The 26,303-nt window shown below is 39.2% G+C and overlaps 1 protein-coding gene across 1 annotated transcript in view; it reads left to right on the top strand.

The window, feature by feature from the left end:
• Positions 1-26,303, top strand: part of ACE2 (angiotensin converting enzyme 2) — a 39,987-nt gene that overhangs the window by 9,581 nt on the left and 4,103 nt on the right. The window contains exons 3-16 of the mRNA XM_039873431.1: positions 2,497-2,590; positions 3,022-3,165; positions 4,618-4,730; positions 6,663-6,768; positions 9,053-9,150; positions 11,360-11,529; positions 14,219-14,445; positions 16,705-16,849; positions 19,044-19,142; positions 19,906-20,028; positions 20,442-20,614; positions 21,803-21,861; positions 24,314-24,414; positions 25,793-25,909. Coding sequence (XP_039729365.1) covers positions 2,497-2,590; positions 3,022-3,165; positions 4,618-4,730; positions 6,663-6,768; positions 9,053-9,150; positions 11,360-11,529; positions 14,219-14,445; positions 16,705-16,849; positions 19,044-19,142; positions 19,906-20,028; positions 20,442-20,614; positions 21,803-21,861; positions 24,314-24,414; positions 25,793-25,909 — 1,769 coding nt within the window. The remainder of the gene's footprint in view (positions 1-2,496; positions 2,591-3,021; positions 3,166-4,617; positions 4,731-6,662; positions 6,769-9,052; positions 9,151-11,359; positions 11,530-14,218; positions 14,446-16,704; positions 16,850-19,043; positions 19,143-19,905; positions 20,029-20,441; positions 20,615-21,802; positions 21,862-24,313; positions 24,415-25,792; positions 25,910-26,303) is intronic.

A 26,303-nucleotide genomic window follows, 5' to 3' on the forward strand; every position in this document is an offset into this window, starting at 1 on the left:
AGATTGCTTTATCGATTGGAAAGACACTCCCTCCACTGAGCAGTAAGTGCTTTACCTCCACTTTGTTCTGCCTTCTAAAGCCAAATTGCTCTTTCTGATAATAGTCTGTGAGTAAATGAAGGCAGCAATTTTTTAAAAAAACTAGTTAGTCTTTTGTTCTCTAGTCTAAACATTCTTCACTCTGTCAATTTTCCCCTATACAATTGTTTTGAGTCCCCTAACCAGCCTCAGTTGCTGTCTTCATTTTGTCAGTATCCTTGAACTGAACACAGCACTCTGAGTTGGCTGTGGTCTGTAAGGAGGTAAGCAGGAATGTGACATTCTGCACCCTGTACTCTATATTACTAAGACAGTCTAAGACTATATTAGGGTTTTTTTTTTTCCGCAAATTTCATGCTTGCCTCATGTTGACATCACTGTCAATGACGTCTCTGAATCCCTTCTACCAACATTGCTCTAAAGCGATACCTGTTAAAATCCTATTCTTAGGTGCGTAGTTTGTCTAAATTCAAGAAAGCCTATATTCGCCCCCTGTTAAAATAACATCTCTCATCTCACCTCTCTAGCCCAGGAGTCACCAAACTTTTCTGTAAAGGGAGAGATAGTAAATATTTTAGGTTTTGTGGGCTGTATTGTCTCTGTCACAATGAGTGGACTCTGCTGTTACGGTGGGAAAGCAGCCATAGCTAATACATAAACAAATGGGCGTGGCTGGGTGCCAATAAAACTTTACAGAAATGGGCAGCAGGCAGGGTTTGGTCTGCAGATCATAGTTTATCTAACCTATTGAAATCTTTTTTTATCTAAAATATTTGGCTGTTTAACATCAAAGCCTTCTTTCTCAGTTGCTTATGCTCTGGAACTCTTGTGTTCTAATCTGCATCTATAAAAAGAAAAAATGCATGATAAGAACAAAGATGAAACCATATGGCACATATCTTCCTACAAGTTGATATTTATTATTCTGCATTCCTCGGATCTAATTATCCAACTAGTTATTTCATCCACTTTATCTTATCCATTCCATGCTCCCCAAACTTTTTCACAAAGACACCATGAGAAACCTTGCCTATAGATCTCTTAGAGACTACACAAACTCGATCTAGCTTAGATGGAACCTGGACATTATATTTTTAAAAGATCCCAGGTAATTCTAGTGTGTAGCCAGGATTGAAAACCAGTGAAATGCATGTAAGAGCTTGAAGTGTTTGGGAAGAGGGGAGACTCAAGGATGCATGAATTCAATGGAGAGGAAGAAGGGGGAGACTGGAAAAGCAGGTAGAGAAAGAGACCATGAGGGGTTTTGTGCCATGGGAAGGAATTTGGGTTGATGCCTTTGGACTACGCGATCTTATTGAAGTTTTAAGCGTGGGATCTAGTTCATGTTTTAGGGTAATGACTCTAGTAGCAGAGCGAAAGAAGAGAAATAGGAGAAGGGGAAACAGGGCCTTCCGTCCAGTGCTTCTGAAATCATCCGTGGGAGAGAAGCAGTTCTCCTTCCCTCCCTCCCTCTGTTTCTCCTTCTCTTCCTTTGTTACCAATCCATCACAGATCAATACTTGGTTAAGTTCATTCATTGATCGCATGCCTAGATATCATGGAAATAGCAGATGGTTTTAAAAGTTTATAAACATATATCCTTTTAATTACTGTACTTATCACAGAATGGAAATGAACCATTTGCTGACTTCTACTGATCCATGGACCGTATTTTGAGTAGCATTGCTTTAGTCGGTTCCCTTTACTCTCCTTTACCTGCAGGATGAAGTTTAAATTTTTCAATATGGCATAGAGGACTCTTATGATCTGGCTCCAGCTTGCTTCTCCATTCTCATGTCCTCCACTTCCCTCAATCAGCACCACTACTCTAGTTTCCTTCAACATGTCAACACTCCGTCTTTCCCAACATCTTCCCCCATTTAGGCTTTGTTCTCTGTTTTTCTTCTCTACCTGACCAATTTTCACTTCTCTTCCAAGACGCAGCTCTAATGTCTCCTCCTCTTGGAAGCCATTCCTGAATCTCCAGGTTATTTACTTATCGATACCACTCTTCCCCATACTGCCACATTACTTTTTGGTGGCAGTTATAGCACTCGTCACTCTATTATGTAATTATTGATGTCATGGCTGCCTGTCAGAATTGTCACAGTGTAGGACATAGTAGATGTTTAATAAATGTGCACTCGACGAATGCTGAATTAAATAACAAATGCGCTTCCCTGTGCATGAGTAGGTGAGAAATGTTTTGGGGATTTTGGTAGATCTGTTTACTTCAGTCACTCCACATATATTTATAACACGCTTACAAGGCTCTGTGCTAGTTGTTAGTAGGGAAATTTAACTGAGATATTCCTGCCCTACATAAAGGAAGATACTTGGCACAGAAGATGTGAACTGCTGTATTTTGAGGCACAAGAAAATCACATGGCCAAAAAACATTTTTATATTAGCATTCTCTTTCCATTTTTAACATTATTTATTATCTTTAATTTGCAGTTGAACACGATTCTAAATACAATGAGCATCATCTACAGTACTGGAAAAGTTTGTAAGCCAGATAATCCACAGGAGTGTTTGTTACTTGAACCAGGTAGGCTATTAATTTTGAACAGTGATTATGAAATTTACTTTTTTATTCCGAGTTTTATAAGTCAGATCGCTGTTGGAGAATGACATTGTGCCTTTCAGATAGATAATCCAAAGATGACAAGATTCCATATATGTGTATTTCAGTACATATACGAACTTTTAATTTTTAACAAAACTTCATTTTAAAGTCTGTCACATTCAAAGACTTTAATTAACTTAGTCCTTTAATGATGTCAATGCTTTATTTTCTCTGAAAAATTATTTGGAACTATAATAAGGGTGAGGAAATTAATGAATCATGAGATTTCATTTTGTAGCTTTATGACCTTGATGTCTGCCTGCCTTTTAATTCGTGAAAGTTCATTTAATTGTTTACCAATAAAAATTTTACAAATTCACATTTATTTCCCTTTGGGTGCTTTGCAATAACAGGTTTGGATGACATCATGGAAAGCAGCAAAGATTACGATCAAAGGCTCTGGGCTTGGGAAGGCTGGAGGTCTGAGGTTGGCAAGCAGCTGAGGCCATTTTATGAAGAGTATGTGGTCCTGAAAAATGAGATGGCAAGAGGAGAGAGTAAGTTTGCTGGTCTGTAGAGGTCCTGAAGCTCTCTTTGGGGCCGTGGGACTATTTCTCATGAATTACCAAGGTCACTTTTTGATATAAGAGCTATCCCTAAATTAATGATCATTTGCTGACCAATTCATGTTGCCTGTCTCAAAGAAGAATCTACTAGGGAATAAGGAAAGGTGAACTGACATTCTATGGTTAAAAAGCTCAGGACTGAGACTCAACTACAGGGCCTCGAACAAATCAGTTGCGTGGAATTCTCAGGCTCCCAGGAGTTCCTGAGGTCATCTGGGCATTCAGTAGGGATTTTATTTCTCAGAAAGGATGAGAGACAGAGACACCATCTCTTACCTAAACTCCCATTTAGCCACAGTCCATTCTCAAAGGACTTTTGTGTGTTTACCTCAGGGTGGTGTCACAGAAAGAAAAAAAATCAGATTGATTTAGGCTGGAAATTCATTATTTTCTGAATTGTAAGCATATCTCAAATCATGTGGTCGCCAAGAATTTTAACATGGGGAGGATTTTCCATATCTCTTAACTTATTCTCTTGCCTGTGTAATGAGCTGAAGCCATGGAATTATGAATAACTTTATGCTTTGGTGATTCACTGCCTCCTGGGGTGGAGTAAGAAAAAAATATTTTTCATCTGTTGTTTCTAAATGTCTTTCACTGCACTTAAACTCATATTCTCAAGCCGTAGGCAAGCTGGAGACAGTAGCTCATCACTGCATCCTTCCATCCAAATATTTATTTCTATCCTCACCTTCCTGATCATCCATTGCCAATGTGCATGTAAAAATAGAAATTATTAAAACATGTTTGCAAACTTTATTAGCTGATACCCTAACATGAGCTCGTGTTTCCTGATGATGAGATACTATATATATAAAGTGCACGGAGATGCACTGTGTATACATGTGATTTGCAAACACACACATGTCCACTGTGGCAATGTCTGAGATGAGTTAGGTTACATTTGAAAATATAAAGCCCTGAACAAAATGAGAATTTAAACACTCAGATCCAATCACATGTTTTAAAGTTAAAGATTCAGACTGACCTGTAGAGAAAGTAGAGATGCAGGGTTAGGAGACTAGGAGTGTGCCTCTGTGCCTTACCAGTTGTGTGACCTTGGATGAATGATTTAACCATCTAAGAGCAGGCTGTTAATCTGCACAGCGGATGTTATAATAACGTCAGTCTCAGAGAGCGTTTGCACTTACTAGATGAGACAATGTATTTAATTTTCTGGCACAGAGCAAGTGCAAGTGTTTAACAGACTTTAGTTAGTGTTATTGTTCATTTACATCTCTTTGAGTTGATATTTAGAAGGGCGATAAAAATGTGACAGATCTTTGGATTTTTTTTTAACCTCCTGGCAGGGCTCATCTATGTATACCGTACTTTATCTCTTTCTTTCCCTTACATTCTTCTCTTTCTCCTTTTTCAAAACAGATTATGAGGACTATGGGGATTATTGGAGAGGAGATTATGAAACAGAGGGGACAAATGGCTCTGCCTATAACCGTGACCAGTTGATTGAAGATGTGGACCGTACCTTTGCAGAGGTAACCGAGAAACTGTACAAAGAGACAGATGTTGGGCGGTGCATGGGAAAAAGGGATGATGACCAAACACATCTGGCTTGTTCTTAACACACTGGTCAGCCATTCCCAGGCCTTGCGGAATATTAGAATATTAGAGCTTGAAAGGACTTTAAAGAATAACAGGGCAACTCCTACAGATGATCGGCTTTGCTCTGCTTCCCTCCCCTTTTCAGCCATTAACCGGCGATTATCAACAGCAAGATTATAAGAAGGAAAGATTATAGGAAGGAACAGATTTTTAGATTATAAGAAGGAATGGTGTTCGCGAACTACCTGGGGCCAGCACTGTCTTCCTCTGTTAGCAGAGCCATAGCTTTTGCTTCCTTCCTCAGGAAAATCAATACCACTGTTTCCTTATCATTGACTAAGGAACACTTTATGGGGAAGGGAGATCCCTATGAGTAGTGTCCCATGGACGCTTCTTAATGTCTCCCTCTTCCTTCATTTTGATCTCTGCATTTCCCCCTTTATCCCTGCTCTTCACACTTCTTATATGAACTACTCTTCATAGCCATAGTGGGGCAGAGCTATCAAAAATGGAAGCAGGACAAATGACCCTCCCCCACCAAAGAAATGAGCAAAACATTTGAATAAATACATCATCAAAGAAATGGCAAATAAGCAACTAAAACCATTTTATTAGGCAAATGTAAATTAAAAACCATGATTAAAAGCCACTACACATGACCAGAATGGCTGTCATTTAAAAAGACTGACAATACCAAGTGCTGGTGAGGATGTGGAGATGCTGGAGCTCCCATAAACTGCTGAGAGAAATGTCCAATGGTATAGCCACTCTGAAAAATAGTTTGACAGTTTCCTAAACACACAGTTACCATATGACTAGGGTATTCCATTCTTAGGTGTCTAAATGAGAGCTATGAAAATGTATATCCATACAAAGACGTATTATTCATAATAGTCCCAAACTGGAAACAACCCAGTCATCCCACAGCTGGCGGATTTTATCCATGAGATATTAACGGAAGCAAACTCTGATGTATTCATACAATGAAATACTACTCAGTAATGAAAAGGAATGAACTATTGATACATGCAATAACATGGATGAACCTAAAAAACATTATGCTGAGTAAAAAGCCAGACACAAAAGTTCACATATTGTATGATTTCGTTTATATGAAATGTCCAGAATAGGCAAACTATAGAGACAGAAATCAGTTCAGTGATTGCCTGGGGCTGGCGGTGGAGTGAGATCAACTGCAAATGGACACAAGGAAATTTTGGGAGTAAGAAAGTGTTCTAAAACTCTGTGGTGGTGACAGCGGCCAGACAGTATAAATTTACTAAAACTTGTGAAATTATACACTTAAAGATGGGTGCATTTTATGGTATGTAAATGATATTTCAATTTAAAAACAAAGGAAAGTCTACGGCCATACTATCCCGAAAAAGCCCGATCCCATCTGATCTCAGAAGCTAAGCAGGGTCGGGCCTGGTTAGTACTTGGATGGGAGACCACCTAGGAAGACAAGGCATAAAAAAATAAGGGATTGCAAGCTGACAAGGTCCTTGCAATCTGTGAGAGGTCAAACTGGCGGTTTGCCTTAAAAAAAAAAAAAAAAATTTTAATAAAAAACTTAAAAAACAAAGGGAGTAGGTAGCATCTTAAAAATGAATATTTTTTACACCTGCTTTCACTTTGGGGACTGTATTCCTCCAGATATATTTATTGCTGTATGCAATGGAGCTAGTCGTCGTCAATATCTGGAAAGAAGGGATGTTTTCAAACTCCCCAGAACATTTTCGAGGAGGAGAAATTAGAATTTAGGGAAATTCTACTTGTCTAAAGAAGCTTCTACTTTTAGTGTTGGGGATTGGAAATTGAAGTAAGCTTCTCTTGGTCTTAAACTTTCTTCCTGGGCTTTTCAGATTAAACCATTATATGAACAACTTCATGCTTATGTGAGGGCAAAGTTGATGGATGCTTACCCTTCCCATATCAGTCCGACTGGATGCCTCCCTGCCCATTTGCTTGGTAAGAAATTCCAGGAAATAACTTTGCTCAATGTTATTTCCACCAATAAAGTTGTTTTGGGGAGTGAGAATCAACATGCAACTTTTGAAAAATTCTGTGAATGGAATTAGTAACATTATAGAAATCACATTTTGCAAGCATTGTCTTCAACAGAAAAGCCATTTTAAATTGTTCTCTATTGCATTACTTTATTTTATATTTAAACAGTTATTATGTTGGCCACAATCCATATGATAAAAGGGTTATTTAAGATAACTAGAGAAGGAACTCCAAGTTAAATTGAAAATGGAAATGGGGGAAATAAGTCTTATTATTTAAGTTGGCTGGCTAAGCTCTTGAGGTGGCATTTAGAATTTTAATATCTTAATGTCAGAGGAAAGAAGCTTGGTAGGCCGGATGTGGTCAGCCATAAGAGCAAGGCTTTCTAGAATTAAGATATAGCCCAAGTGAAAGTTTATAAGTTCATTCTAAACTGGACCAGTTACTTTTACTGTAAACTATTTGGTTTGGAATCATATGAGTAATGAATGACATCTTCATCATGAAGGAAGATGCCTAGATTAGTAGGAAAATCAATCTTCCAAGAACTTTGGATTCTGCTGTGGGGCCTTTGTAGACCATGCAAAACCAGGGGCCCTTTAATGAGCCTCCCAGTTTTCCTCCAGAGAGTGGCTATCCTCCACTTCCCTTTCCGTCTCCCCAGAAGCTGAGGCCAAAGAAAATATACATGTTTGAAAACTTCATCTCATGCATACATAACATTCTTGGTACAGTCAAACTAAGTTGCTGGTAGCTAATTCTTTTCCACGGCCAAGCCTCTCTTTCAGCAGGAGAATATGGACGAAGGACCTGTGGAGACTTTTTACTCCAAAGCAGTATATAAATACTCTCTACAATGTCTTTGGCAGGCATTCTTCAGTAATTCAGTTTCTGCTTAAACCTGCCTGGTATGATGTGCCTCTTTTTTCCTTCCAAGATAGACTAATCTGTTGCTACATGGCACTAATTATAAGAAAGTTCTACCTTGTGTGGAACTGAATCAACAGCCCCTCTAATAACTTCTATTAATAATGTCTAATTCCGTGTTATGAGGTTACCCACGGTATTTCTACTCTTCTACAAGATGGGTTTCCAGATATTTGTAAATAACTGTCATAGAAGACATAACATAATATCTGGCACAAGAATATGTACTCAATATATTTTAATTTTATTGTTATCATCATGTATACACTGTTTTCTTATTTTAAGTTAAATGTCCTATACACATTTTTAACCATTCTTTAAGATCTCACTTTTCTAATCTCCTTTGGACAAGTTATCCATTGATGTCCCTCTTCAAATATCATGCTAAGAACTGAACTGTTATCCCAGATGAGGTTTGACCAGCATGGAGTAAAAATGGCTGACTTTGCTCTAGACACTGTAATTCTGTTCATTTACATTAAGGTCATGTTTGGGTTTTAGAAGCCATGTCATACTGTTTATTGGGTCCCTTTTGGTTTTTTACATGTGGATTGTTTTTCGGCTTGACGTCGCCTATCACATATTTCTATAGTGGATAGACGTTTCTTTAAAATTTAAGCATAGACCTTAAATCATGAGTTCATTGGAATATTCTTTATGTAGTTATGTTGTCCCATTCCTTTGGCGTCAGGATTTTAGTCCAGCTATTAGATTGACTTTTTCTAGATCCATCTTCCCTCTTAGGGTCTCTAACTTAACATTTATTTGAAACCCAACTTAACATTTATTTGAGATGTTTGAAATATCACCCAGTTAAGTGTATTACTACAGTATAGTAATAAAAGTAGAACTCAGTCACTAGTTAGTAGAGATTCCAGATTGATGAACCTATGTGATCTCTCTTGAATCAACATTAGGGATTACTGATAGTTTAATTTGTAGTATTTTGTCCCTAGGATGGTGGATTATCTGAATATATTTCTAGTCTATAGTAGCTATGGCGTTCCGTATATTTAATAAATTGTGTCTTTGAACTGTCATTTTAAATGAGAGAAACTGGGATGATTCCCTAACGAGTTTTGCTTAACTACATAACTTTTTACAATTTTAACTGTTTAGAGGAGAAAGAAAAAAAAGGGAGAGTTGAAAATTTAAAATAAGAGAAGAGAAAAAGAGGTAGCGAAAAGGAAGTAGAGACTGGATTAAATGTAGAATACTATATGGCCTGTTTATCAGTCTTACCTAATACACTATGTAAATATCATGTCTATACTTTTGCTGTCTTTGTCATGTATTAACAAAATCTTTTTTTAAATAGGTGATATGTGGGGAAGATTTTGGATAAATCTGTACCAGTTGACAGTACCTTTTGAACAAAAACCAAACATAGATGTTACCGATGAAATGGTGAACCAGGTAGGAAGAAGAGGCCTTGAAAACCAAATCTAACTCCTCAGCGTCATTACTTTTAATGCCATCCTTCTCTTCCTATCTTTTGTATTTGAAACCATGTAAAAATAAAAAAACGTCAAGCTAATTTAAATTTATTTCTTATGTAGCAATCTTTTCATGGAAAAGGTTTACAACGTCAATGACATCAAGTACCTTGAATAACAGGTAGGGTATTGATCTTACTGAGCGATATTAAAAATGGAGATGACCTAGTTTTCCATTAAGCAGTAAGATGTGGAGTTATCAACTGGTTGACCTCACTCTTTCTAAAGTTAGTCATTGCTAAGTAATCAGTCAGTAATCTCTATGAATAGTGAAAAAAAGGATATCATTAGAAGGTGTTTGCATATTTAAAAAATTATTATTGTTGAAAACCAGTCTTTAAAATAATTTTTTAATCACCTTTCTGTTGCCATCTTGGCATAATTGTTTAAATTCTTTGTGTTCTCTTCTATCGATGAAATCAATTATATGCTTTTATATAATCATATAGTTTTATAAAAGTTATAAAGTTATAATTATATATTTTTCTTTATTCAGGTAATAGTCTACATTCCTGAGTAGAATTCATACTCATACTTCTATTGACTGTAAAATTTCTTCAGATAGTTCTAGCATCATTTAGTTTACACTTCAGGCTTTGCTGGACTTCTGCTTGTGAACAGTTTTAAATCAGCAATGCAATGAACATCTTCACATAAGGAAAGAAGCCACAGCCGAATAAAAACGTGAAGGTGCAAGGGCCTCCAGACTCTTGCAGCTGTTTTAGCTCCATTTCATAGTTGAGCAGCAAAAGAGGCCCATCCTTATGTTGCCCCTTAGCCTATCTATAGTGTTTTTACACCCATCATCTCTCCTGATGTTATCTTTACAGCAAACCTACGAGACTATCGGGATAGATATTGTGATAGTTCCATGTTGTAGGTGAGAAAACTGAAGTTTAGGTAAATGACTTGCCCAAAGTTAAACGACAGTCAGTGGCAACTAAGGTTTGAACTCAGAACTTCTAATATTTCCAGTCTGGTTTTCTGTTCATTCATTATTCATTCAACAGGTATTAACTGTGCTTACTAGTCTACACTGTTTTGGTATACATTCATTCTGTTTAACAATGCCATACTCGTTAATACCAATATTATATGACATTAAGTCTTTATAGGTCAATAATAAAAAAAAATCCATAGTGTCATATCCCATTTCATATCCCTGAGATTGACATAGGAGAAAAACCGGACTTGACTGTTCTTCGAGATCAGGAAGTTTTCTGTGTCACTAAAAGTGATTCATGAAGTATCTGCCAATTATACAAACTCGGTTTGCTTTATGTGGGCCTCATCTCCAAAGAAGTCTTGGTCAACTCCAGGGACACTGGCTCCAGAAGAGTTTGCTAGATGGCAGAAACCTACTGATGTCCCACTCCAGTTCCAGAACATTCAAAAGTTCAGGTTCCCATACAGAGTATGAAGCCAAGGCCCAACTACCCATTGGCTCCTGGGTCACATGTGTACCTTTTTGGTTCCAAAAGCTCATGACGTTGTGCCCACATTATTGTTTGTGTCTTCCACTGAACCTAAAACCAGGGCCTTGCTCCTTGAAGGAGCTCAATCAATGATTGTTGGCTTGGGTTAGTTTTTAGCAAAGAGGTCATTGTTGTTTATATTTGGAATATAAAGAATAAAGACAGAAAACATCACACAATGTCACTCAGTCTGTTAATATTTTTGTGCATTTCCTCATTAAGATTTTACTATATAAGTGGTTTATATATTCTACTTTTCATTTGCTAATTTATTCATTTTTCCAGTCCACAAAGTCATTATCATTTATTTATTCATTCTAGTGGTTGTTTCCACTTTTTTCCTTATTAAAAATCAATTTACATGCTGTACAGCTTAAATTTACACAATGTGATATGTCAAATATATTTTAATTAAAAATAATAATAAACAAAAATCACTTTAAATGTAATTCTTGGACCTAATGTCTGAGAATTTCCTAGGTTAGTTCTCTAGAGACAGGATTACTGAGACAAAGAGTATAAATACTTTGAAAACTATCCATACATGTTGCCAAATTGCCTTCCAGAAAAGTTATGTCTATGTACATATCCAACAAAAAGAATATTATTATTTAATGCTAGAATTAAATGCTGTTCTTTATTTTTTTTTTCCAGAACTGGGATGAAAAGAGGATATTCAAGGAGGCTGAGAAGTTCTTTGTGTCTCTTGGCCTTCCTAATATGACTGAAAAATTCTGGGAAAAATCTATGCTAACTGAGCCAGGCAATGACCAGAAAGTGGCCTGCCACCCCACAGCTTGGGACCTGGGGAAAGGCGACTTCAGGTAGCGAGGCTGATACTTACATAGCTGATACTAAAATGGGAGACAATGGAGGCAAGGATGAGGGTGAATTTGGATTCCTTCTCTGCTTCTCTGAGCACAGAAGAGTTGACTGAATTCTCCTTGAACAAGAGCTGAGAGTCCATGAGAGCACATCTGTGCTTTCCCAGAAAAAGGGGATTGCCAGCAGGTCCTAACCTGAACCTTTACACAATTTGCCTCATTTGCAATAACATGCACTCATTAGAGTTGCATAGACATGGGTATGGTGGTGCTCCCATTAGGAAAGTTTGGATGCTAACATTTATGGAAGATGGATGTGTGAACCAGGCATCGACCCTCCCCTCCAAGTTTCCCTCTAGCGAGTGAGACAGGACAGGTGAATAAATAAGCTGGGATAAAAGGGAGAAAGTGGTATGTGTCATAAGAGAAACACAGGGAACACTCTATGAGGAATTGGAAGAGAACTCACCACACCTGAAATAGTGCGTAGATCAGACAGGGCTCTTCAGGAGTTCTTTGAATTGGACTTGAAAGACAAGAAGAGTTCGGACAGACAGAGCTGGGTGGAAGACACTGGGATAGGAGAATAGCAGGATTGAATGCAAAGAGACAGGAACTGGCATTGTGTCCTGGAGTCAGTAAGTTTGGCTAGAATAAGGGGCATATGTAGAAGGATCTGTGATATGGCAGAATGAACATGGGCTTTTGAATCCTACGTGTCACTTAATGACTAGGCTACCTTGGGCAACGTACTTAATCTTCTTGGTTTTCAGTTTCCCTGTCTATAAAGTGGAATAGTAATTCCCAGGTTGCAGGTGTGCGTGTGTCTTAGGTCAGGTTCTCTTGATTGAGATGGGGATTCTTGTGTTAGTGCTGTGTTGAGGGAGAGCGCTCAGGCAAAGGGGAGCCAGGGAAGCAGGATGGGGCAGGGGAAAGAGGTAAGTAAGGGTGCCGTCTTGGCTGGAGATTTGCCGCAGCCTGATCCCACGGGGCTCTCTGGAGCATAATTGTACAGCAGAGTTGGTCACAGCTGGAGACAAGAGGACTGACCTTTTGTACCAGCCCCCTGTTTAGTCAATCATTGGCTGTGGACTGCCCCCAGAGTGTGGGGGGACACAACTTCCAGGTTGAGGCACCTTGCATTTCTCCAAAGGAAATTAAAAAGGAAGCAGCTATTGGCCTTTAATGGCTGTGCCTTGGACAACCGGGAGATGGGTGGATCTGCCTGCTTAAGTAGATCTGGCCAGGGCCCCAGCAGCGTCCTTTTCTGTAAAGGGTCAGATAGTAAATAGTTTAGGCTTTGCAGGTCTCTACTGCAACTACTTAGCTCTTCCCTTGTGGCAAGAAAGCAGCCCTAGACAATACATAAACAGATGGGTGTGGCTATGTGCCAATAAAGCCTTATTTATCAAAACAGGTGGTCAAACATAAGCCGTAGTTGACTGACTCCAGGGCTAGAGTGAGGCTTAAAAATGAAGAAGTATATGTGAGTGTCCTAGTGCAGGATCTTACATACAGGAGACATTACATAATAGTGTAGCTATTCTTATAATTGTTTCAAAAGAGAATGAAGAAAAACCAAGTTAGAAAAGCAGGTCATGCTGGGGTGTATAAAGGAGGTTGAGTTTATTCTTTTTTTTTTTTTTTTTTTTTAGTTTATTCTTAAGCAGTGGGGAGTTCTTAAAGGGTATTTATTAGGGAGATGACACGGTCGGAGTGGTAGGAAAATTAAGTTGGGAACCTTAAGAGGTAAGTAAGGGTGCCGTCTTACTTACCATATAGGAATATGACTCCTACATTTACCTGAATGAAATTGCTCTTGCCAAGTTGAAAAGGACCACCACTTAACTGCCAGATGCAGTGCTTATTTCACTGGATTAAATATGGGTTACAGCATCATTAGATAACACTTACAAGTTGTCTTTGAAATGCTGTATTTCATTGGCCTCTGCATTGCCATCCTCTTCTGGACTTTAACTTCTCTTTCTATCTCCTCTGAAGCATTTTTCTCTCCCTACTTCGTATGTACTAGGACCTCTTAGGGCTTTGTCTTTGGCCCTCTTTTCTTGCCATTCTGCAGCTGCTTCATGGGCCACCACATTCACTTCCTGACTTACATGCTAATGATTCCTAGAGGCCAATTTCTAGCCCCTTCTCCTACTGCTTCTCTATCCTGAATATACCAGACTGCTTGCAGCATCCTGAATGCCACATTCTTTTCTCAAGCCTTTCTCACTGAGCACCTCCAGGAATGTCAACCTCTTATCCCTCCCTGTGATTTACCTGGCAAACTTCTGTGTGTCGATTAAGGGTCCAGATTGCTCATCGCATCCTCGGTTATGCCCTTCTTCGTGCTTCTAGGAAACCGTGCCTGCACTCGCTCACTGTTATGCCCAAAGCCACGTCTGCTGATCACTTATGGAGAACTCGTTCTCGGAATTTTTGTAGTAGTAGACTCTGCTTATCTTTCTTTCTATTAGCCTGTGAGCAGAACAGGATTCAGTCCTGCCCATCACTTTATATTGAGCACCTAGTACAGTTTCTAGGACATAAAAGGTAGGGCCTCAAGATTCATTGGTGAATAAATCTTGGAAAGATGACCCATGATACCAAAATCCCGTACGACTCTACTGTGATGATCAACTGAAATTCAATGACATTCATTTCAATCGTGCCCATTTACGTGCAGGATCATCATGTGCACAAAGGTGAAAATGGAGGACTTCCTGACAGCCCATCATGAGATGGGACACATCCAGTATGACATGGCATATGCCACACAACCCTACCTGCTAAAAAATGGAGCTAATGAAGGGTTTCATGAAGCCGTTGGGGAAGTCATCTCACTTTCTGTAGCTACACCTAACCATCTGAAAAACATGGGTCTTCTGCCACCTGATTTTTATGAAGACAATGGTATGGACATTTTTTCATTGCTTATTTGGGGAATTTTTTTAGTCCGATGTGGGCAAAGGTATTTATTATCGTGCACAGGATATATTTAATTTTTGCCACATAAAGTATAAGGTATTTATGGATAACTTGGAATTGCTACTGGTAAAAACAATTAAGTATCACACCATGCCAATTGTGGTTTTGTATCTCTCAAAAGGGCATAAGAGAGATAACTGAATAAATGGTCTCGGGGCTCCAAGAAACATCTAACGGAAAATAGGCCCACAGAACTGAAACGGCTTACCCAAGGTCACTTAGCTAATTAGTGTCAGAGTTCTGACTGGAACTCTGGTTCTTGGTAAAAAATTCCCACAGCCTTAGAGCTGGAACAGATTCTAAAAAGCATTTTGCAGAGGAAGCAAATTGATGACAAGAGGGAAAGTAACTAGCCCAAAGTCAAAAAGCAACGTGACAGAACAGAACCAGAGCCCTAATCTAAAGCTTTTCCCATAATATTATGCAAAGTAAAGGGTAACTTGAAATAGGGAAATTCTTTAAAAACAGGGGTCAGATATTTGGTGACGGACAGAAATCTTACTTTGAGCGGTGAACACACAATGCAATATATATGACATATTGTTGAATCATACACTCGAAACTTATTTGATTTTATTAATCAATGTCACTCCAATAATTTTAGTTGTAAAAACAGTAGTGGCATATCAAAATTGGAAGGGACCGAAATGTCCCGTTCGTCCAACAGAAGCATGAAGTTGCCCCTGTGACATCCCCTCAGATCCATGCTATTCTTCAGAATCTTTGCCTGAGGCAGCCTGTTTCTCTTTGGATGGCTTGGACTTAATAGAATATGACAAATGTTCACAAGATCCAGCTTCTTCAGCGAGGATATCATAGCTTTTGATTCTCCCTTGTAAAAGAGGGATACTTAGAGCTAAATATGTTCTTCTCTTTCATGTATTTCTGTCCTCTCATTTTAGTTATTTGAGACATAAACATCAGCTGTGCTGGTTGAAAGGTTTGGTCAATGAGGTCAAGGTCATGAGCTTCATTCCTGTGTGGGCAATTCACTTTGCCTTGATTTCTGGCCCAGATCTTGGTGATCTCATGAGGGCCTGGGAGTAGGTCAGTGTAAAGCCATAATCGTGTCTGAAAAAGTTCCTGTAAGCAGACCAAGTGGGAAATGGATGAGCATCCTCCCATGAAGGGAGCAAAAAAGGAGAAGGAGTTCCTGGTTACCACACCTGTTTCCTAATTTTCAACTTTCATTCTCAAGTCAAGTAACAGACAACTACTTGTTCTATCATTAAAAAATATATATTCCCTGACAGCACGCAAAGATGGTCGAATCATGAAAACAGTACTAAACATGGTTAAACCTCTGGTTTGAAAAACTCTTTCTTTGGTTCTGCTCTTAGTGTTAAACAAATGAGTTCCTTTATTTTTTCTCTCCCTCCTTCTTCTGTTCCTTTCTTCTTCTGAAAATATTTATTGCATACATACTATGTGCAAGGCATATTTCTAGACACCAGAGATAGAGTGGTGTTCCAAATAGTTAATATCCCCCTACTCACATCTCAGTGAGCTTCATCTGTACGCTGGAGTGAGTTCTACACCCTTTTTACATCACTAATAAAGGATAATGAAATAACATAATTTGTTAAAGTGTTTTAAACTCAGGTAAGAAGATGTCTGTACATTTAAAGTCCATTGTACTTCTGATTATCTAGTAGATGGTTTCCTCTGGGGAGGCTCTTTTTTGTTTGTTTGTTTTTTCACTCTGTTTTGCTGGCTTTTAGCCACGTCTGTTTTTTATTTGATTTTTATTTTTTAAATAATGACACAGAGGGCGTCATGTAGCAGACAGCGGGCCAGGTATACAGTCTTGAATGAAACATTATCAGTCACTGCTTTCATGGAGCTTACAAGAATAAACAGCATGACTGGGAAAGTAGATGACATAGCCCTAATTAGCTCTGATAAGAGGTATTTAAGGAAAGCAACCGAAACTAATGAAAAAAATGAGGATTAAGGGTTACTTGTGGCTTTATCTTACCTGTTCTATCCAAGACTTTACTTCAAATTCCTTAACTGAGATAATGAATATATACATATTATTATGTCCAATGTCAATATTTGTCATGTAATCACCTTTATAGTAAGTATATCTTGAGGAATATTTTGAGATTAGGAAATTATCCAACACAAGACATCCATTGTCATCCTCATCTTAATATTTATCCTTTTACATTTTACTTTCAGAAACAGAAATAAACTTCCTACTCAAACAAGCGCTTAATGTCATTGGAACTTTACCGTTTACTTACATGTTAGAAAAGTGGAGGTGGATGGTCTTTAAGGGTGAAATTCCCAAAGAGCAGTGGATGAAAAAGTGGTGGGAAATGAAGTAAGTCAATGAATATGCGATCGGTAAAATGTTTTCTCATGAATTTGCTGTTTATCTAAAAGCATTTGACTGGTAACTTGCTTGATAACACACCTTTTGTGGGCTGCCTTCCTTTCCCTGCCTCAGTTCCTCACTGCTTTGCCAACGTTTCCTGGCACCATTGCCCAGGACCTTGTCTCAGGATCTGCTTCTGTGATCGGGGGTCTCGGAGAATTCTTCACAGTCCCAACACCTGAGATTTCAATGGCTAAAGCTTGAAATCTGGTGATGTGGGGCTAAACCTGTGAAAATGAGAGAGAAGTACATTCAGGCTAGGGAGGTGCTATCATCACGCACACGCGCGCGCGCGCGCGCACACACACACACACACACACACACACACACACTAACTGCTTCCATTTTATTTTTTAAGTATTTATTTTGGTGCTCTCTCCTCAGATAACATTTTTTTTGGTTCTTCCCCCAACCGAAGCAGGTTCAGGTGACATAACTTCTCATGCTTTGTTCTTCTGAAGTGTTCAGTCACCCATTGAACTATGATATTATTTAGGAAGCAATCAATTTATTCATTTTCATTCTTTTAAACAAAAAATATTGACCCTCATCTTTTAGGCAAAGCACTGAGGATCCAATGCTGATCATTTCCGATGTTCTCCTTGACTTCAGAGAACTTAAGTCTATGGGGGGATGTGGCAAATGAAACCACTGCAACGTGTAGTGTTGTGATGGGAGGAAATGGGGACCCATGGGCACCCCAGCGAGGGTCTAAAGCCCAATCTGGTGGGTCAGATGGGGAGAGGATTCCAAGTCGAGCTCTGAGAAAGGTGTGGGAGGCTACCAGATGTGTGTAGAGGGAACAGAGAGAGTTCCAAGCTATAGAGAGCCTGGCACTTTTGGACAACGGATGGTAATTCCTTTATCGTTTTAGCACTATGTTTGTTGTCTTGTACTAAGTGCCTTGCACAGTGCCTGACACTTGTAGGGATGAAGTAAATGGGTTTTAAATTAAAGATAACTGAGGAAGACAGGAAGGAAGGAGGGAGGGGAAAGAAGGGGAAGAAAAAAGAAGGAAGGAAGGAAGGAAGGAAGGAAGGAAGGAAGGAAGGAAGGAAGGAAGGAAGGAAGGAAGAAAGAAGGAAGGAAAGAAGAAAGGAGAAATAACAGAGGGAAATCTTTCCCCCACCATCTATTAATCAGACTTGCCAATTTTTTTCCATTTTCTTATTTTTTCTTTTTGTAGTGACGATCTCCCCAAGTAATATTCAGCCCCATATCCATAAGTTTAAGTGCCACTTTTCTGCAAAGATTCTCTGTTAATAGAAATCCTACTTGGGAGGAAGGAGGCAGCGGCCACTATAATAACTGTTTCTAGCATTTGAGTATTACGAAATTGTGTCTATAATGATCCCACAATCGGATAGGACAAATGTTTTAAGCTTAAACGATGTCAAATACACGATTTCCCTGCCTTTTTTCTAAATGAATTATTTTTTATCCCTTTTAGTTTATTTTTAAAGACACATGGAATCAGACCCTTAAGATTATTCACTAATGCATTCATTACTCTGTTCATTCAACAAATACACATGAAGTCTCTCCTTACCATTAGACACTGTTTGACATTGGAACTCTAGAGATGACCGAGACACAGCCATGCCCTCTTGGAGCTCAAGTCTCCAGGGAGAGAAAGAACTGTAAGAGCTGTACGTGAACAATTATAAAATGGAGAAATGGCAAAGGAGGCACAGCCAGAGAAGACTAAGGGGGCTGGAGGGGTTTGCTCTGCTGACGGGTGGGTGGGAACATGGGCAGGTCTCACAGAAGCGGATATTTGAGCTAGCCCTGAAGAATAAGTAAGATTTCAAAATTACAAAATTCTGTCTTCCAGGAGCACATAAACTGTGGTGCCAGAGAAGAATTATTAGGGCTTTCATTATATGTTTTTGGCCCTATAATGCACTTTATTAAATCAGTGTTTTGAAGACATGGCTATTTTCCAATGGTATAGTCTGGCTGAATTAAAAAAGGAAGAGATAACCACGTGATGGGCTGTATTCTGTAATTTTGGGCACTGTGTCTATTTCACCTGACAACCAATTCCAGTAAAAATGCCATCTGTTGATGAGACTGCGCCCAGCTGTACCTTCTCACGGTCAGCGACTCACAGCTAATGTTTCTTCTTTTTTCCACAAAGGCGAGAGCTGGTTGGGGTGGTGGAACCTCTGCCCCATGATGAAACATACTGTGACCCTGCATCTCTGTTCCATGTTGCTAATGATTACTCATTCATCCGGTAAGCAACAATTTTCTTCTTACTGTTTAACTTATAGGGTTATGGACAGCCGTACTAAAGATAAAGGAATAGGGATCTATGAAGCGATGGCTATAATTTCTCTCTCCAGCTCCACTCACTCCCCCTAAAACCTCAAAATAGATGATAATTTAACTCAACCTAATTTAACTCAATTTAGCTCAACATAATTTATTGGGTTAAATAAAACTGCGTGAGATGTTTTCTACCCCATCAAGGAATTTATAGTATCCTTGGGAGAAAAACAAACAGGTATTTTTGTCTGTATTCTTGTTACTGGCGGAGTTCAGAGTGATTGTAATGGAGAGAGAGCTTTTAATGTGAAGTCACAAAATCTAGGTTCTTCACCCATTAGCGCCAGATATTTTTTTTTTCCATTAGCCCCAGATTTTGAATTTGCTAAGCCCATTTCTTTATTTGTAAAGAGAAAATAACATTATTGACCTGCTGTAAGGATTGATTGGCAGAATTTATATGTAAGGGCTAGAAATCTATAAAACACAATACAAATGTGAGCTAATATTTAACAAAATAGTACTGCGTTTTTATCAGCTGACACAGAAATGCAAGTAGATGATGTTCTATATGAACTCTATAGAGTTCATGTTTTGGTTTTTCTGGAGAAAGAGGTTTGACTAGTATCTCTTTAGTTATGAGGGCCTCAGAATTTAAACATGTGCCCTAATCGGTGACTCTCCTGCAGTAACTAAATAGGGACCTGCCTTTTTGTTTGTCTCTTTTACAGTTATTACACAAGGACCATTTTTGAATTCCAGTTTCAAGAAGCCCTTTGTCGAATAGCTCAACATGAAGGTCCCCTGTACAAATGTGATATCTCAAATTCCACTGAAGCTGGGAAGAAGCTCCAGTAAGAAATGCTTCAAAATGTCGAACCTCTTCTGCTATCCCAAATGACTCATTTCTATGCCTAGGTGTAAATTTGATTTCTCTGTTCTAAAAAGAAAAATTTTGTCCCCAAAATGTCCTCATCTATCAATTAAATGTTTATTTTTGAGATCACACAAGGACCTAGAGCATGTGATGGCTGGACAGGCCACCTCCTTTCTCTATGTCATAACTACAGAGTTCCCTTTGTAGTAATTGGAAGGGAGGAGAAATTGAAGGATGAATGCATCCGTTAACGCACCTTATTTTCTCATCTGCCAGGAGCAAACTTAGCCAAACCAAAGAGTAGAAACCGTAGATCATACATGTAAATACATGAACATCTGGAATCCCTTAAAAGGCCCTGAACCCACCCTCCCTTTTTTTTTCATGTAGCGAAATGCTGAGCCTTGGAAAATCAAAACCCTGGACCTTAGCATTGGAAAGTATCGTAGGAACAAAGAATATGGATGTAAGACCACTGCTCAACTACTTCGAGCCCTTGTTTACCTGGCTGAAAGACCAGAACAGAAATTCCTTCGTGGGATGGCGCACCGACTGGAGTCCATGTGGGTTCCCCAAGCTGATACATTTTGAATAGCTCCCTTTCTGCTTCTCCGAGTCTTCTCTGGCCCCAGTCTCACGGGGCTGTGACGCAGCCCCTCTATGTAGACCCTGCTTCTGACTGTGCTATGATGGCAACTGCCATTTGATTGAGGAGGAAACACAATATTTCTTGAGTACCTACTATGTACCCATGAAAACTACTCTTTCTCATCTGCTTTGTTAGCTCTCTATTTAAAATAAAAGAATGTATCAGTCCTCAGCCCACCGTACTCAAATCCTGCTCTTAAAAGACAGATATAACAATCTTCATGCTCTTACCTCTTCTTTCTGGCAGTTACTTTCATATTTCTACACAATTTGTTTACATTATTATTTCTTTATTGGTCAGTTTTAGACATGCACTTCTGCCTATTCTTCCAGTAAACCTTTGTAATGACTCTTAGTAAAGAAATTATCAATATTTACATCATTACGTCCGCATTGCTGAATCATATACTATTTTATGTCCTTTCTTATGTGGCTTTTTGTTTGTCCCGGAGTTTCTACTGCCTCGTTTATTATTACATGCCTAATTTGTTATCTACGTTGCATTATTTTTTTTTCCAACTATTTCAATATACCTATTCTTTTCAATCTCATTTTTCCTAGACTTTCCTCTTAGAGTCTTACATGCTCCTATCTCAGTCTGGACTATAGTTTTCATCCAGAGTCATCCCTTCGATGATTCCTGCGTTGAATCCAGGGCTTCCTGGATTCCATGTCTTCCTTCCTGAATTAACTCTTGTTTGCTGCAGCGCAGCGTTCAAGTGATTTTCTAAGCAAGAGCATGTGGGGAAGGAGGATTAACTGTTCCCCAAAGTGGCTTTAATGTACCTTGACTTGCATTCCCCTCGTTTTCAGTCCAGTATCTTCTTTCCGCCCCTGGCTGTATCGGAATCCCACGTCTCTCTGGGATTCTCTGGGAACTTTGAGGTCTGTGCCGCCTCTGTGTACATAGTAGGCCATGGCCGCCTGACCCTTGAGAAAGCTCTTACCGCTCCTCCATGACTTCTCATTTTCCAAAAGCATGTTTATAACTTTTTAAAAATTCCTTTACTATCATTTTAGTGGGATCTTGGGAGGGGGCGGAAATAAACACACAGGGTCAATCTGTCATCCGTAACAACAGTCTGTGATTTCTGTTTAATCAGATGCCGACCAAAGCATTAAAGTGAGGATAAGCTTAAAATCAGCTCTTGGAGACAACGCCGTGAGTATTCTGGACAGTGCGCCCATGACTTTAGCGCATTCCCTTAACCAGGACACAATAAGGCCATTCCAGTGTGGTCTAAAAGATGAGGGGCCCCATGATTCTCTTCAGAACCATGAGCCCCAGATTCTGGCCTTTGGCATTTTTCCCCCCCAGTAACACATTCCTTATTGAATTGGCTATGTCTACTTTTTCTTTGTTACCTTGAAGATGTTGTATTAAAGATCAATGAGAAAACATTCAATCTTAAATACCAAATACCCACCCTTCCAACTCATTCTTATCACCATTACTTGTATTCAAGGAAGAGAACATGGTTATATTTTGAGAAGTTGTTTGTTTTTAGAAGTAGTGTAGGAAGCTTTGCTTTGCTTTAGTCAATCATCTATATCCTGGAAGCTTGTTAAAAATGAAGAATCTTAGGCCTCAGCCCTGGAGCCAGCTTAATCAGGATCTGCATTTTAACAAGCCCCTGGGTCATTTGTATACATAATAAAGACGAGGATGCTCTGCTTTAGAACACTGTGTCTCAAACCTGGAGGCACACTGGAGTCATATGTGATGTTTTCAAAATATTAATGTTCGAGTCCCATTCCCAGAGAGTCTGACTTAATTGTCCTGGGGTGTGGCATCAAGAGTTTGGGTATCAGAGTTTTGAAAGCTCCCCAAGTGATTTTAATTACAGCAATGTTCGAGAAATGATGTAGAGATGCATTTCAGGATAACTAAATATTTTACAGAAAATCACGTTACCTACACTAAGTGTGAATTACTTTAATCAGCTAATGCTTTCTCCTAAACACCTGTTTCAGGTTATCCAGTCTGAAGAAGTAGTGGCTTTGGTTGGGAAAGAGGAGAAGGTTGTCCCAGGCAGATGGGGAGCAAAGGCCTGGATGGGGTCATGGCACCCTGAAGGCTTTGCAGGATTGGAGGATAGTCTGGGACTATTGGATAAAACAGTCCAAGGTGCTATAGGAAATTGTTATTTGCACTGGATAGATCCAAAGATTGCATTTCTATCCCCTTAGTTTTCCTGGGAAGTTAAATATTGTCCACGGCTCCAGAGTCGTTGTAGTATAATTTTCATGGATAAGACATCTGAATATCAATAACATAGTAGGAATAAAAAATGACTATTTAAGAAAGAAAGAAAGAATAAAAATGGAGGTGCATCACTTCCCGAACCCTGTAAGTTCAACTTCCTGTTTGCTAACAACCACTGAATGTCTATGGGATTATTTCTCTTTCTGTTATATTTTTATTAGCTTTCCCTCGGTCTCATAAATTTTCATCACTTTAAAGTATCCAGCAGATTAGATTCCTTTCAATTATATATATATATATTTTGACATTTGTCCCATGTGCTCTTTCCATGCATTGAGGGATTGGTAAATAGTCTTCAGAGGGTTTGATGGTGTAACACTCTGAGGCTGATTCACTGAGCAAAAGGCTCCTTTGATGAGACGAGAACCATACACCTCTAGGGCAGCTACTACACATCAGAGCCAGAATGTCTGTCCAGTTCAAGCTATCTCATGGCAAAGTCCAACTGGATCTTTTGAGAACTCGACCTTTATTTTTTTTAATATAGAAATAGCAACCAGAATATTATTAGTATTAGTATTAATAATATTATTATTACTATTGAAGCAACTTTTTCCAAAGCCCGGATGATATCATGCTGAAGTTAATGTAACAATTCTTTTGTGAAATCTCGTCATCGTTTTTCCTAAAAGGAAAAGGACAGGTGCAAAATTTGTGCCATTCGCTGATTTCTACTGCCAGCTACTGGAGGAAAGAGTGAATTCTTTTTTTCTCTTAAGTTTTTCATAGACTATGCAAATACGCTATGCGAACTGTGCAAACACACTATGCAAGCCATTTGTTTAGCCCTGAAAAACAAGAACAGATTACCTTGTTTACAAAGAGTTATTTTTCCCTTTGAATCTCAAGTTTTTTTTATCTTTTACACATATCTGAGAACTTACTATAAAAATAGTAAAAACTTGGCATATTTGTCTACAACATATGGACATTTTAATCAAAACCCACAGCTTGCATTTGTCACATCTATAAACCTGCCCTCAGAGTGTGTATTTCAGCTTACATCAAACTAAAGTCAAAGAATCAGCGTACCCTGTGGTTCTTAAAGCACGGTTGCCTGACTACCAGCAGCATTAGTATGGCCTGGGAGCTTGTTAGAGATGCATGTTCTTGGGTCTCATCTGAGACCTTCTGAATTAGAAACTCTGAAGGGTGGGATCCAGTATTCATTAACTTAACAAGGCCTCCAGGTGATACTTGATATGCACTTCAGCTGGAGGTCCCTGACTTCATGAACAGCGAGAATCTTTGGAATATTAGAAAATTTAAAAATAATGCTTACAGATGATCAGATTTTGCATGTATCCTGTGATCCCTACTGAGCAGTGTTTTTCTTCTGAATTTGCAGTACGAATGGAATGACAATGAAATGTACTTGTTCAAGTCATCTATTGCCTATGCCATGAGAGAGTATTTTTCAAAAGTCAAAAACCTGACAATTCCTTTTGGGTGAGTTGATTTTGCTGCGCTCTCAAGTTACTTCAACCAGAACTTCCCTTATTCTTGAGTCTGAAGAGATATTGAGCTTAACCTTTCAAATTAAGAAAAACCTCCTAATGACGTTTAAACTTCTTTGATATCCTGGAGCTTGGGCCACTGTATTTTTGGGGCGATTGTGACTTATAGGACTTGGAGATTGCAAAAGCATTGTTCTTATTAAATGCTGGTCTCCTTTCCTTTTCCCTCCTGTCTCTTCCCCTCCCCTCCTCTCTATTCTTTCCCTCTTCCCTTTCCTCCTTTACATGCTGTCATCCACCCTCAGCACTGAAAGAAAAAGGCAGAAACCTTTGCTTGTATTCTAATGTATATGTTTTGTGTGTGTGTTACGATCAACAAACTATATAAGTGAAATATAGTAGAATTACATGGTTATAAGTGCTACGGCGAAAAATACAACAGGAAAAAGGCTAAGGAGTGCTGGTGCACGTGTGTATGTGTGTATATAGAGTTCAATTTTCATTAAAATGGTCAGAAAAGGTCTCGTTAATATTTGAGCAAATATTTGAAACCAGGGAGATAGCCAGTAATACAGACAATGGGGGAAAATGTTTCACTTAGGGAAAGTAGCAGGTGGAAAGATCCCGAGGAATGAATGAATATGCTTCACCTGTCGAAGGAACAGCCAGGAGGCCAATGTGGCTGGAGCGGAGTGAGCTAGCGGAAGATAAGTAGGAGGTACGGTGGGCAGGGCAGTCCTGGAGCCTGGGGGTGGGAAGGGGAGAAGAAAGTTCATGTGGGTCTCACGAGCCATTCTAAGGACTTTGGCTTTTATTTAGAGCGAGAAGGGCTTTGAGCTCCATAATCTGCCTTAGGTTTTGTTAGGATCACTCTGGCGACTGTGAGAGCAGCACAGTCTTGTCACACTGTCCTGTAAACCCCACTCCTTACCCTCGCCCGTGGGTGCAACATGACACTCCTTTTCGTTGGTGGAGTAGGGTTGGAGGATGTAAACGCACCAGTTCTGTCCGTGTCACTAAGCCACTGCTGTCTACCGTGTTGTTTATCACAGTCCTGGGACACCAATGATTCCTCTGGTGCTTTCAGTTGGAAATTTTTCTAGAGTTGAAAAAAAAACACGTGGTTCTCGTATGGGAGCGGAATAGTGCCAAGACTTGGTATTACAACTTATGGAGTCGAGTTCATGTGCTTTGGGCAGTGTTAAGGGTTTTTTTGGACGATTACATCCTTCCGTTGTTTGGCCTGCCCCATATCTCTCTACTTAACCCTGCGACCCTCCCTCAGTCTCATGTTCACCAGAGGAAGTCTTCATTGTCCTTATTGTGTCCTCTGTGCTACAACGGAAGATGCTTCTTTTGTTTCTCTACAGGGAGGATGATGTGTGGGTGAGTGACCTGAAACCAAGAATCTCCTTCAACTTCTTTGTCACCTCACCTAATAATGTGTCTGACTTCATTCCTAGAACTGAAGTTGAAGAAGCCATCAGGTGATATTTTGCTTTCGAACTATGTAAGATGGAGGGGGTTAACAGATACAACAATAACTAATATTGAGTGGGCTCCTACTGTGTGCCGGGCACTGGTCTGAGTCATTTATATGTTCTACCTCCTTTTAAAAACTTGGGTTTTAATTCCAGGAGAACCTCATAGCAAGGAAATTGTCTTGATTTAGGTTCCTCCAGATACAGGGCCTTGGGCAAGGATTGGATTGTAAGTAGTTTATTTGGGAGGTGTTCACAAGAAGCACTGACAGGAGACAGAATGGAAGACAGATAATAAGTGATATATTAGCGAGCAAATTACCACTATGGACAACTGGAGCTCCATTCTGCTGGGGAATTCTGGGAGACTACAGAATATGCACCCAAATTGTCCCAGCAG

This window comes from Pteropus medius, unplaced genomic scaffold, assembly GCF_902729225.1.
Source record: "Pteropus medius unplaced genomic scaffold, Ma_sr-lr_union100, whole genome shotgun sequence".
Classification (NCBI taxonomy): domain Eukaryota; kingdom Metazoa; phylum Chordata; class Mammalia; order Chiroptera; family Pteropodidae; genus Pteropus; species Pteropus medius.